This window comes from Ictalurus punctatus, chromosome 19 (assembly GCF_001660625.3).
Source record: "Ictalurus punctatus breed USDA103 chromosome 19, Coco_2.0, whole genome shotgun sequence".
NCBI lineage: Eukaryota > Metazoa > Chordata > Actinopteri > Siluriformes > Ictaluridae > Ictalurus > Ictalurus punctatus.
The window spans coordinates 7,122,797-7,136,813 of NC_030434.2; the positions used below are offsets into that span (position 1 = coordinate 7,122,797).

A 14,017-nucleotide genomic window follows, 5' to 3' on the forward strand; every position below is an offset into this window, starting at 1 on the left:
GGAGCTGAAGAAGTCATAAGAGAGGAACCGAACGTTACAGCCAGGAGCTGCTCAGCTCATCAGCACTAAGAGGCTGTGAAAAGTAGATCACGATGATCATAAGTGCTTCATAGTAACACATCTAACATTTATACACAGCAGAAACTTTCTACATAGCAGAAACAACTTTGGAAAATTCAGTGATCGACTTTATTAAATTAATCAAATGTTTGGTTACCAGAACGAGAGCTGAAGGTTCATGCTGACATTTAGTGGACAGCATCTGCAGGTTTGGCTCAACGACCTTAACACACACACACACACACACACACACACACACACACACACACACACACACACACACACACACACACACACACACACACACACACACACACACACACACACACACATAGACAGAAGCAGCCTACAAGCTCAAATGTAGCTTAAAATATAACTTTTTAGACTGGCACATACCTGGAGGACAGAGGGAGTATCTACAGACTCTCCCAGCACATCCTCAGACTCTGCAACAAATTACTTTTATGTGACTCAGAATTACAACTTAATTTACAACGAATTGTACATTTAAAACCAATAGCCAAGTTTATTAGTTAGTAACATTAGGATCAATACTGTATTGGGTTGAGCCCTTAAAATGGGTAGCCATGTTTTCAAGTGCACCAGCATTCAGCTAACTACTAAATTAAAACTCATGTCCAAGCATTAATATCCCTGGGATAGGCTCCAGGTTCCCCTGCGACCCTGAAAAGAAGTAAGCGGTTGAAGATGGATGGATGGATGGATGGATTGGAAGAAGGACCAGCTACTTATTTTTAGATGTTTAACTCTGTTCAGTAGAGCGAGAGAGAGAGAGAATACAGGCAACATGATTAAACTCTCTAAAACCTCCTGTCCATCACCCAAATCTATATAAATATTATACTATGGAGTTACTAAAACCTTTAACCGAGTTCAGCTAGCTAACAAGCTTTATCCTCACTATGATATTGTGTAAATGAAATAATTAGCTAAGTTCACCAGGTAGATAACATTTATCTCTAACACAGGTAATTAGCGCGGTAGCTGGCTAATCACTAGGCTAATCATGATTTAGTGTAAAACCAGTAGCCAGGATTGTTAAAAGTGACCTTCTAATGGGGTAAATATTATAGTGTGGAAATAAACTAAATTCTTAAACCATTCTAATCAACTCTGTGAAGGATTTTAGTGTGTAAATGAAACCAGGAGCCAGGTTCGCTAGCACGGTAACTAGCATTAGGCTAATTCACACCAATGTAATGTAGATAACATTAGACTGTAACACTGTAACTCGAACATGATCTATTATTGTAAAAGCAGTGAGGCAGTAAACATGCGTGAGATGTGGATTAGGGTTTCTGCATAGAAACTTGATTTTAATAATAATTAATTAATTAATTAATTAATTAATTAATTAATTCATAATAAACTTTTTATTAGTGTAGGATCGAACCAGGCAGCAGAGATGATAACAAGAGAAGATAAGACATTCCATTTAAACAGCCCTCAACCACTAAAACTCAAAAAATTAATTCAAGTTCTTAAGCTTCATAATTCAAAGAAGCTGTTGTAACTGGTGCCAACAATTCTGGGGTGGACAGAAAAAACCCACCATTAGTAAACACTAGTGACCTTTGTCAAAGCACAGTTGGCCACCTTGCCAAATGTTGCCGTAAAACCAAAGCTCAACCCCTCAGAATGCCACAAGTGGGTTGAGAAACAAGCCCTTCTCTTGGACTCACCAAAACCAGATGACTTACCCAACAGATAAAACCCAAAGTCCTTCACCCATAAAGTGATAAGTGCAGGAAGAAAGGGGGGAGGAGCCCCCCATTTCCTTGTTGAATCAGCACATTCCACAATCAGGACACTCCAAAGAAACAATGACTGTGAAAATTAATACATCTTTAAAACAACTACAATCACCTATTTTCTGCCATGCTTCCTTCTGGACTTATAGTACTTATAACCACTAAGTTACCATTAATTATTTCATTTATTTAGCATGTATTAGTATAGTAGTACTAGAAAGATTATTGTGTTTTACTATTAATAGTGTACTTAACATATATTGTGTGTGGTATGTATGTGTTCATAGAATAATTTTCTGTAGATAAAAGTATTTCAAATTCAGATAGGATGTCATTATATGTACATGTTGGTATTTTGGACAAAGTTTAATCCATGCATGAAAAGGCGGGGAACCACCCATGTGCAGTGACAACGGACTGAGTAACATCATGGGAGGAGCATTTGGCTTACACCCAGCCCTAACACAATCTCTGGTTGGTTGGAACTCTTAGAGGGCAGGACTAGCCAGAAATAGTTAAAATACAACTCTGCTTTTTTCCAAACTGTCGGTTCTCTCTGCTCCTTCAGCTCAGTAAAATCAACTCATCTCACCTCATCAGCAGCAGCGGGAGTCTTCAATCAACATCTGCTCAGAGACCCAGCCTAGAGCTCCACAGCTTTCCAAAACTCCCACCGCCAGCTCTCCCAACATCCCTCATACCAGATGCCTTTACAATCAGCATTCTGGTTAGAAACTCTCTCAACAGGCAAGCAATACCACAGACTCTAGCTAAGACTGGTACATATAATATTAAGTTAAAAACCCTTGTAAAGAAGTGAAATCAGATTGATAACATTGGTTGTTGTTCAGGTTATGGTTTGTGGAATAACATCCTTTGTTCTAAACTCAGAAATTCATTCACTCTGTTAAACCATTTTCACCTCTGCTTGATTGTGTGTGTGTGTGTGTGTGTGTGTGTGTGTGTGTGTGTGTGTGTGTGTGTGTGTGTGTGTGTGTGTTTATGTGTTAGATTAGTTTCTGTGTTGTAGAATAGTTCAATAAAGTTTCGTGTGTTTTTAAACACGTGTCTTATTTGTTTACAAGGGCCAATGCCTTGAATTGCAGATCCTCCTACATGCTCTTCAAATAATGTTTCACTGTATTTAGGATATTATTGCCGGTGACCACGGAGGTAATATCTAATACATAATTAATGAATACGCTAAGTTCAACTTATTGCTGGACGAATAGTTGATCAGAAATACTAGATTAGCCAAAATTTCCCCTTTCAAGCTGATCTGCTAGTCAAACCTGCATATTTGGGGAGAATACAACAATTTAACCCAAACAGCTAATTTTTCCCAACATCAGCCATTATTCACCGTGGAGCTCTTCTTAAGCCCATTTTACACCAGAACACAGTCCCAGCTGCTGTCATGTGTGCTGCCAGTGTCCACTGTGAAGTCCACTTTGATTAAAATAAAACAAGTGTATTATTTTTGTCTTAAAATTGAAACACTACAAAATACAACATTGATGCTATGTGATGCAGTTCATGCCCATAATATAAACAGCATACAGGTGATATTTCAGACTGTTCCCTCTGCAGAAGCTTGCACTGTGCCATTGGTTACAGTTCAAACTTTGTGAAAGTTTTAACTGTCACAGAGTGTAGAAATTAATATCTCATTTGATTAACAAGCTTTATGTGATCATACACAATGGTAATGTATGCCTGGTATATTTACTATGGTGGCTGAGAAGTACAAAACACATTTATTTACATTTAAATTTATTCATTTAGCAGACGATCCAAAGCAACGTACAATTGAGGAAATACAATTCCAAATCAGAAAACACATTAACAGATCAGAAAATAAAATTAGAAATCAGAAAACACAATAATAGATCAGAAAACGTCTGGGTTACGCATGTAACCCTGTTCCCTGGGAAGGGAACTAGACGTGGCATTTAGCATAACAATATGGGAGTGCATGTGATCGGCATCTGAAGCTTGTGTAAAATCATACCTCTATTTATAGGCCTGCTATGATCAGGTGACGTGGCAATTAAGTGCGTCGCGTGATATTAATATGGCAGCTGTGAACCACGCCGTCAGCCTCTATTATCTGAAGCAAAGACGCAATTCACAGGCCTGCCCTGGTATGACAAAGCTACATAACATCTCGTTCCCTTCTCAGGGAACAAGATTATATGCGTAACCCAGACGTTCCCTTTCAACGGGAACTCCACGTTGCATTTAGCATAACAGTCTGGGTAACGAGAATAGCCACTCTGTCATACCAAGGGTACGGCCTGTTCAAAAAGACCCAAGCCAGGGTCTCTGCAAGACACACGAGCCCGGGGCGGAATGAATATCAAATGAATGTGTGTGCCATAGACCACCCTACAGCAGCACACACATCCTCTAAGGATACCCCTTTGGACAAAGCCTTCAAGGAAGTGACCGCCAATGGAATGAGCCCTTATGCCCAGAGGTGTAGCAAGACCTCACGCCTCAAAAGCGATAGAGATTGCTTCCACTCTCCAATTATAGATGCGCTGCTTTTACTCAGCATCACCTCTACTGTCGCCGCCAAGCAGACCAGCAGCTGCTCCGATTTACACCACTGGCCGGAGCCCTTACTGGACACAGCAGGTGCATTCTCTCTTGTTCCGGTGTGGGGAACAGAGGAGGGCAGAAAGCCTGCAACACCACAGGTTGGGCAGCAGATGTAGGCACCTTCGGAATATAATCCAGCCTAGTATACAAGAAGGCATTGGCTAATCCAGGATGCCTGAGAGACGTCCTTATAAGAACTCCAGGACTGTAGCTATTGCACAGTTCACTGGGTCTACAGTGGATCCCTGCAGATGGGAATCTCCCAAGAAGTGCCATCTAGCAGGGATATTATCTCTGAGAACCATATTCGAGCTGGCCAATAAGATGCTACTAGCAGCAGACGTACACTGTCTTGGAGAACTCTAGCTACAACTTGTGGGAGAAGATCGATCGGCGGAACAGATGTGACCTTGACCACATGTGCCCTTGACCACATGTGCACCATGGCATCGAGCCCTTATTGTGCGGGAGGAATGAGGGCGAACCACACCGGGTAGTGTATTTTCTCCTTGGAAGCAAACACATGCAGTCCCGCTTGGCCAATCCTCCACCATATGGACTCCACCACTTGTGGATGGAGCCACCAATCCCTGGGCCTCAGCCCCTGCCTCAACAAGAAGTCTGCCCCCACATTCCAGTTCACTTTTCCCACATTTTGTTATGTTACAGCCTTATTCCAAAATGGATTAAATTCAATCATTTTCCTCAAAATTCTACAAACAGTACCCCATAATGACAACATGAAAGAGGTCTGTGTGAAATCTTTGCAAATTTATTAAAAATAAAAAACAACAAAAGCACATTTACATAAGTATTCACTCCTGAATAACTACACTTAGTACCATGACACATAAAATTGAGCAGATATAATTAAAATCCTAAGTCAATGCAATAGTAACCCTAAGTGAAAACAACTAAAAAAAATTTGCGCAGATATAATGGAAAAGCCATGTAGATGTAACAGAAAATGAGGCTGTTATTTAACAAATGTGCTACATTTACTAAATGTTTCTAACTGAATTTAATTCACACAGGACTTTTAATGATCGTAATTAATGTTACATTTAATTATTATTATTATTATTATTATTATTATTATTATTATTATTATTATTATTTTAAAACTGTATTTACCCTTTACTCCAGGAGTAGTTTACTTTAGGTCAATATATTTAGTGAAATCAAATGATAAGCATAAAGTAACTGTACACACATTAACATTTTAATTACATGTCATATTTGACCAGTATAACATGAGATTAAATCTAAATTCAACCTGGTTTACATTTGTAACAATGTCAATGCTACAAAAACAGTGAGCTGTATGGAACAAACCTGTATGACTTATCTTCAGTGGTACAGAAAAGGAGATGTAAGGCAAAACAGCAGAAGAAACTGACACCCTCAGTCACCATTCACGATCACCTAACCTTTTTTCTATACAATAAATGAATGGTGAGTGAGAGTAAATGCTAGGTGTGGAACAACATTAGTGTTTAGTAGATGACAGATTTTTAAAACTATATCTCACACAGTAGGCACGTCATAAAGAAATGTTACCCTTGGAAATAGAGCACAGAGAAATATAGTGGATAAATAGTTTTCCTTTGCAAATTCTTTGCACTTGCAATATTCAGTTGGTTATGTCCCTTTTTCAATAAACTTAAGTTAAACTAAACTGTCATTATCCAAGCTTCCATGCCGAATTTGGGAACAGCGCCACCTACAGTTCATGAGATTTGAAAATGAATGTTTTTGCTTATAACCTTTGAATACTTTGACAGAAAACTATGATCTTGGTGGCTATGTATACATTGGGTCATGTTGAATCAGTGGATACCAATTTTGCCTGTAAACACAACCATCTTCTGTTGGCTTGGACAGGTGTGCAATTCGAGAATGTATGTGAGTACGAGTATGAGTAGTACGCATTTTAAAAAGCTAATTCTAACTTGCATTTAAAAATCATTTAAAATAAAATTTGTTATGTTAGCAGGAGAATCAGAGTTTTGTGTCTCACTCAGAGGTCTGGATTGGTCGATTAAAGTGGGCATTCCCACTGGTTAAATATGTGTATTCCATGCTTGGTATTGAAGTGTTTGGGGGGAAAAACAGGAAAACAACATAAAATCATAAATTTTGCTAAAATCCAGAGAGTAAGCAATAAAATCTCATGCAACAAATACTACAGTCCATGACAAATAATATAATATTACAGTTTAATGCCTGAATGTCGCTTTAGCTCCCTTTAAAGAATGGAAATTTAAAACATGTATCTAAATTTGACAAATTCACGTGGCTAACTCTCATGGCTTTCTGTTAGAGCACTTGTGTGTCATTAATGACTTGAATGAGAATAGCTCCACGCGCATTGTCTGCAGAGGTACAGCTTCTGTCCTGTATGACTCTGCTGGTGGCTGTGGAGGGTCCTCTAGTAACGAAAACTTCTCCCACAGTGGGAGCAGTGATACGGATTATCCCCTGTATGGATGCGCTCATGTTGTTTGAGATGACTCTGAACAGTAAAACTCTTCCCACACTGTCCACAGGGATATGGCTTCTCTCCTGTGTGGATACGCTCATGTCGTTGGAGATCACATAGTTGGGTAAAACTCTTCCCACACTGTCCACAGCGATACAACTTCTTTTTCCAGTTTCATTTTTATTGAACATTTCTGCTGAACTAAACATTTCTGCTGAACTAAACATTTCTGCTAAACATTTCTGCTGAACATTTCTGCTGAACATTTCTGCTGAACACGTCTACCAAACATGTCTGCTGAACATCACCTTTTTTCTTCTCTCCTCCCCTCCCTTTCCCAAATATTCAATTGAGAAGAAAAAGCAAACAAACATAAAACAAATTGAAAAACACACAGCAGTGAACATTCACAGGTTTTTTTTCTTTTTATACTAACAAAGGAAAACAAAATTAAAAGTAAACGCATAAGTATTATATATTAATATATTATTAATATATTATTAATATATTATTATATATTATATATTAAAAGTAAAATCCAGAAAAACGCATGTCAAAAATGTTATTTAAATTGATTTGCATTTTAATGAGGGAAATAAGTATTTGACCCCCTCTCAATCAGAAAGATTTCTGGCTCCCAGGTGTCTTTTATACAGGTAACGAGCTGAGATTAGGAGCACACTCTTAAAGGGAGTGCTCCTAATCTCATCTTGTTGCCTGTATAAAAGACTCCTGTCCACAGAAGCAATCAATCATTCAGATTCCAAACTCTCCACCATGGCCAAGACCAAAGAGCTCTCCAAGGATGTCAGGGACAAGATTGTAGACCTACACAAGTCTGGAATGGGCTACAAGACCATTGCCAAGCAGCTTGGTGAGAAGGTGACAACAGTTGGTGTGATCATTCGCAAATGGAAGAAACACAAAAGAACTGTCAATCTCCCTCGGCCTGGGGCTCCATGTAAGATCTCACCTCGTGGAGTTGCAATGATCATGTGAACAGTGAGGAATCAGCCCAGAACTACAAGAGAGGATCTTGTCAATGATCTCAAGGCAGCTGGGACCATAGTCACCAAGAAAACAACTGGTAACACACTACACCGTGAAGGACTGAAATCCTGCAGCGCCCGCAAGGTCCCCCTGCTCAAGAAAGCACATATGCATGCCCGTCTGAAGTTTGCCAATGAACATCTGAATGATTCAGAAGACAACTGGGTGAAAGTGTTGTGGTCAGATGAGACCAAAATGGAGCTGTTTGGCATCAACTCAACTCCCTGTGTTTGGAGGAGGAGGAATGCTGCCTATGACCCCAAGAACACCATCCCCACCGTCAAACATGGAGGTGGAAACATTATGTTTTGGGGGTGTTTTTCTGCTAAGGGGACAGGACAACTTCACCGCATAAAAGGGACGATGGACGGGGCCATGTACCGTAAAATCTTGGGTGAGAACCTCCTTCCCTCAGCCAGGGCATTGAAAATGGGTCGTGGATGGGTATTCCAGCATGACAATGACCCAAGACACACGGCCAAGGCAACAAAGGAGTGGCTCAAGAAGAAGCACATTAAGGTCCTGGAGTGGCCTAGCCAGTCTCCAGACCTTAATCCCATATAAAATCTGTGGAGGGAGCTGAAGGTTCAAGTTGCCAAACGTCAGCCTCGAAACCTTAATGACTTGCAGAAGATCTGCAAAGAGGAGTGGGACAAAATCCCTCCTGAGATGTGTGAAAACCTGGTGGCCAACTACAAGAAATGTCTGACCTCTGTGATTGCCAACAAGGGTTTTGCGACCAAGTACTAAGTCATGTTTTGCAGAGGGGTCAAATACTTATTTCCCTCATTAAAATGCAAATCAATTTATAACATTTTTGACATGCGTTTTTCTGGATTTTCTTGTTGTTATTCTGTCTCTCACTGTTCAAATAAATCTACCATTAAAATTATAGAATGATCATTTCTTTGTCAGTGGGCAAATGTACAAAATCAGCAGGGGATCAAATACTTTTTTCCCTCACTGTAGATGGGTATTTAGCAGACTTCCAATGAAACAGTAGAGAACATCTTGCTATAAGGGATTGAAAGCAATAGTGATACGGCTTCTGTCCAGTGTGAATACGCTCATGTCGTTGGAGATTACTCTGGCAACTAAAACTCTTCCCACATTGTCCACAGTGATACGGCTTCTCCCTTGTGTGAATGCGCTCATGTCGTTGGAGATGATTCTGACATGTAAAACTCTTCCCACACTGGGAACATTCAAATGGCTTCTCTCCTGTGTGGATGCGCTTGTGATATTTGAGATGATAACTTTTAGAAAAACTCTTCCCACAATCTGAGCACTGGTACATGTGAAAAACACAATAAAATTACTCAAGATGCTTAAATAATTTTATATTTTGTCCCCATGTGTTTATGGAATTGTTATTGGAAATGTGTCCTACAATACTGTAATACAGTTTGACCACCCAATCACCCACCTTTAATAGCTGTAATTTAAGATTTGTAATTCTAGATTTGTGACATTGTGATTTTGACCATTTGCACAGCTGGAAAGGCACCATCAATGCTGAAAGGTATACAGTATCTCACAAAAGTGAGTACACCCCTCACTGGAGGGGTGTACTAGGTTTGTGTGACATGATCAGTCCGTACAGGATTTCACAGATTCTTGTAACTGTTGCGGCCAAAAATGCTTGATGTTGTGGAGGTTTTTTTTTTTTTTTTTTCAAAATTTACAACACAACCTAAAGAGGTTTTTTGTGCTTCTTTTGCAGATAGCTGGATAATTGGTGAAATTGTTTGCACAGCCTTTCCCAGGGATGTTTGTTGGTAAATGAGACCTTTTAGCTATACTCATGTTCGATGCACATTAATTGAAGAGAAAAAATATTGCAAGCTCCTCCGAATATTGCAGAGTCTGCAGGGTTGTATGTGTGTGTGTGTGTGGGTGGGTGTGGGCACACAGAATTGTTTTTTTGTCTGTGAAAGTAAAAGGGACTGGAATAAATGGGACCCATTAAGCTGCACTCTTGTCTGGCTCATCTTTATGAAGAGAAAAGACCTGAAAATATGGATATTACACAAAAGTGGCAGAAAGTTTACAGCACTCTGGCTCTAGAACTCTCAGAGAACAGACTACAAACTTCTGCTTATCACCCCACTCTGTCATGGATTATTATTCAGAAACCTAAGTCTATAACACTAGAATCATATTACACTCGTTTTATTCATCTGCAAAAACACTGATGGAAATCTTTTGAACAATAATGTATATTTTTGTGAATTGCTACGAAACTATAAACATTAGTTTTGAACATGTGCATAAATCTTCTGTTCAACCCAAAACATGAAGTCTTCTGAATAAAACCCAAGTAAGACCCCATTTCTGCCCACATCTATTATGGAATATTTTAATCAATCAGAGAATAATTCACTCATGTATAATCAAAGAATACGGTGTGAAAGAGTATCAACAAGTTATAATCAATAAATTAATCAATTAAAACCTACGTTTAAAGAGTATAACCAAATATTAATCAGTATACTGGTACCTGTTCAAGCTGGGAACGTACAGCCATGGCCAAAAGTATTGGCAGTGAGATAAATTTTGTGTTTTCGCAAAGTTTCCTGTTTCAATTGTTGTGGTGTTGATTCACATTGTTTCTAGATTATTGTGCAGAGTGATCAGGTGCATTTTAAATAATTGCAAAAAGCTTTGTTGGCCAAAAAAATGAACTTTATCACAAAAATCCAAATTTCACTGTTTTATGGCCCTGACACAAAATGACCAGCTAACTTCATTTCACTAATCATATCATCAGCACATGGGAAAGTGTCAAGGAGTACTACTCAGGTGAAATCTCTATCATTCTGATTGGATTATAACAGCAGATTGATTGCAGCCATCATCACTTTGCATCAAAAAAGCCTCACATGCAAGGACATTGCTGCAAACAATACTGCACCTGAAAGAACCATTTACCGGATCAAGAACTACAAAGAAAGAGGTTCAACTGCAGTATAGAAGGCTTCAAGACATCCCAAAGTGTCCAGCAAGCGCCAGGACCATCTCCTCCTGAGGAGTCAGCTACGGAATCGTGTCACCACCAGTGCAGAGCTTGCTCAATACTGGTAACAGGTGGCTGTGAGTACATCTGCACGCACAGTGAGGCAAAGAATTTTGGACAATGGCCTGGTGTCAAGAAGGGCAGCAAAGAAGCCACTTCTCTCCAAGAAAAACATCAAGGACAGACTGATATTCTGCAGGAAGTTCAAAGATTGGACAGCAGAAGACTGGTGCAAAGTTATTTTCTCTGATGAAGCCCCCTTCTGACTGTTTGGGACACCTGGAAGATCGATTTTCTGGAGAAGAAAAGGTGAATGCTACCATGAGTCCTGTGTCGTGCCAACAGACCATCCATGTGTGGGGTTGCTTTTCATCCAAGGGAGTGGACTCTCTCACAATTCTGCCCATAAGAACCTGTGTTCAAGCCTCAAAAGGAGAGTGGACAAGCTGAAGCCCACAAATTGTGATCAACTCAGTAATAAGCAGTAATAAGGCAAGAATGGATCACCATCAGTCAGGATTTGGCCCAGGAGCTGATATCCAGCATGCCAGAGTGGATAGCAGAGGTTATGAAAAACAAGGGTCAACACTGCAAATATTGACTCTTTGCATATACTGATTTTTTTTGCCAATAAAAGCCTTTAAAACTTATGAAATGATTATCATTGTTTTCCACTATACCATAGAAACATTATGTACAAATACGGAAGCAATAAACTTTGCAAAACATTTCTTTTGACATCAAGACCCCGAAACGCTTAGAGTGCTTTTTGCTGAAGAAGATTCCACGACCCTATCTAACAAGCTGAACAAGTGTTAAACATTTCCATCTAATAAACTTTATTTAGCTTGTCTTTTGGTTTGCTAATCTGCTAATTGTTTCAGAATTTACAACAGAAACATGCAATGAAATCAGTTCCTTTATTAATAATCTAAAGGCCACTGTAAGGGAAATAGCCCGGGGAAGGGCGGAGCACAGATACGCAGGAGACTGGTTGTAGTGATACAGTGATTAAGGTTTTATTTTTCTTACTCTGTGCTGTCTGCAGTGAGGAGGCGTGTGTGGGTGAGTGTGAGAGGTCTTGTGGGGGTGTGGCTGGCATTGCGACGCTCTCAAGGGCGTGTCGGGATTCCCAGGAAGTGTGTGGGGGTTTCCCGTGCCATCATCCATCGTTGGGTGTGATCTCACCAGCTGGCGTCTTTGTCCGCACCCGAACCTTCGGGAAGAGAATGAGAGAGAGAGAAAGAGAGAGATTAGAGAAATTATGTTGCCGTGTCTGAGGTCGGAATACCTTTATGCAGCAAAAGGACGCGCACATGGTCTGTGAGTTAGTACTCTCCCTCACACGAGCGGAAGAGCATCCTCTTATACTCTTCCCCCGTCGCCTGAGTGGTGGAATTCTCCCGACTGACTCCCCAATCGCTGGCCGGTGTAGTGTCGGCGGTTCCGCCCCACCGTGACGGTCCTTCCAGCTGATGGTGTGTTTGGCGCGAGGCTGTCCGCTTCGTGCCTGCGCGGCAGTCGGGGAAGGAGCGACTTTCTTAGCATGCCTGCCGGCTGTCGGTCCGTCGCGACAGTACCCCACCTCAGCTCCGAGCCTACTGCCACTGGGTGGTGGGCCCAGAGCGTGTCTTGCCGTGAGAGCCCATCTGCATTCCCATGTTGGGCCCCCGCCCGGTGTTGGACCTGATATGAGAAGTCCTGTAAGGCGAGGAACCAGTGGGTTACCCTGGCGTTCATGTCTTTGGCCTTGGTCATCCACTGTAAGGGGGCGTAGTCCGTTACTAGGATGAAGTACCGGCCAGCCAGGTAGTACCGCAGCTCCTCAATGGCCCACTTTATTGCTAGGGCCTCTCGCTCCATGGCTGCGTATTTCCTCTCAGCGGGGGACAACTTCTTGGACCGGGTGTTCTTCTCCGTCGAAGGTTTGTGAGAGAACTGCGCTAAGCCCAGTTTCGGATGCATCAGTGTGCACCGTGAATGGGAGGGCGAAGTCCGGGTTGCGCAGTACCGGCATGCTGGTGAGAGCACATTTCTGTGCTTGGAAGGCCCTCTCCGCTTCGGCTGACCACTTAACCCGGTCCAGCTGGCCCTTCTTTGTGAGATCTGAGAGGGGGGAAGCTACACAGAAAAATTAGGCACAAACCTCCGGTAGTACCCAATGAAAGGATACCCAATGAAAGGATAAAAATGGTTTGAAATTGGCCAAATTTCAACACATTCCATAGCCAATATTAAGGTGCCCATTACACCTCAAACACTTAGATTAAGTACTCAAATAAGGCAAGTTTTCCGTAGGAAAAAACAAATGAACAAGGCAAGTTTCAAAAACCACATGTGCCTATAGACAAACTGAATTCAGACATGAATAACTGAAGACCCAGAATCCAAACCTAACAGGGTTTCAAGTTGAACCATAGATTCAATAAGTCTGCATACTGGATTGATGACTCTCCCAAACCTGCTAGTGAAATGATCACCTGTATTTAAATCAGCTACAGGATCTTGCCTATAGGGTACACTGGCAGAGACAGGATTTTGGAATGAATGGCTAGCACCACCACAAGCCACGGTATAATCATCAGTCACTGGCGCAATAAGTTGTGCATTTGGCTGCTCTTGATTGTGCAACTGAGAATGTACCCACAATGAAGTGCGGTCATCATCGCAAGTAGCCACATTGGAGATGTTCAACATAGAGCCTGCATGTGAGAGTGCCTCTGCTTCATCCTGCCCATAATCTGCGTGTTCTGCAGACTCAATCTCGGCAACATTGGAGGACTCACCACTGAGTGTCTGCCCAGTTAGACCAAAAGAGTGTGCTGCATCAGACATCTGTGAAGGTACACTGCGGGTAAGTGTTTCAGCATCCCCATGATCAAAACTAAGAATTTCTGTTTCGGGCAAAGCGAGGAAGTTCACTTGCAGAAGAAGAAGATGATTGTTAGCTACAAGTACTTGGTCACCAATGGCTAGAGGTAGGCCTTTAACTTGTTTGTTGTACTGGCTGGACTGGTGTCTTTGCTCCACAAC

General features: G+C 41.2%; 1 protein-coding gene across 1 annotated transcript in view; it reads right to left on the reverse strand.

The window, feature by feature from the left end:
* Positions 1-6,420: 6,420 nt before the first annotated feature.
* Positions 6,421-14,017, reverse strand: part of LOC128635459 (zinc finger protein 239-like) — a 103,245-nt gene continuing 95,648 nt past the window's right edge. Inside the window, exons 4-5 of the mRNA XM_053688517.1 lie at positions 9,012-9,256; positions 6,421-7,075 (exon numbers count right to left, since the gene is read on the reverse strand). Of these exons, the coding sequence (XP_053544492.1) occupies positions 6,868-7,075; positions 9,012-9,256 (453 nt within the window). The 3' untranslated portion in view covers positions 6,421-6,867. The remainder of the gene's footprint in view (positions 7,076-9,011; positions 9,257-14,017) is intronic.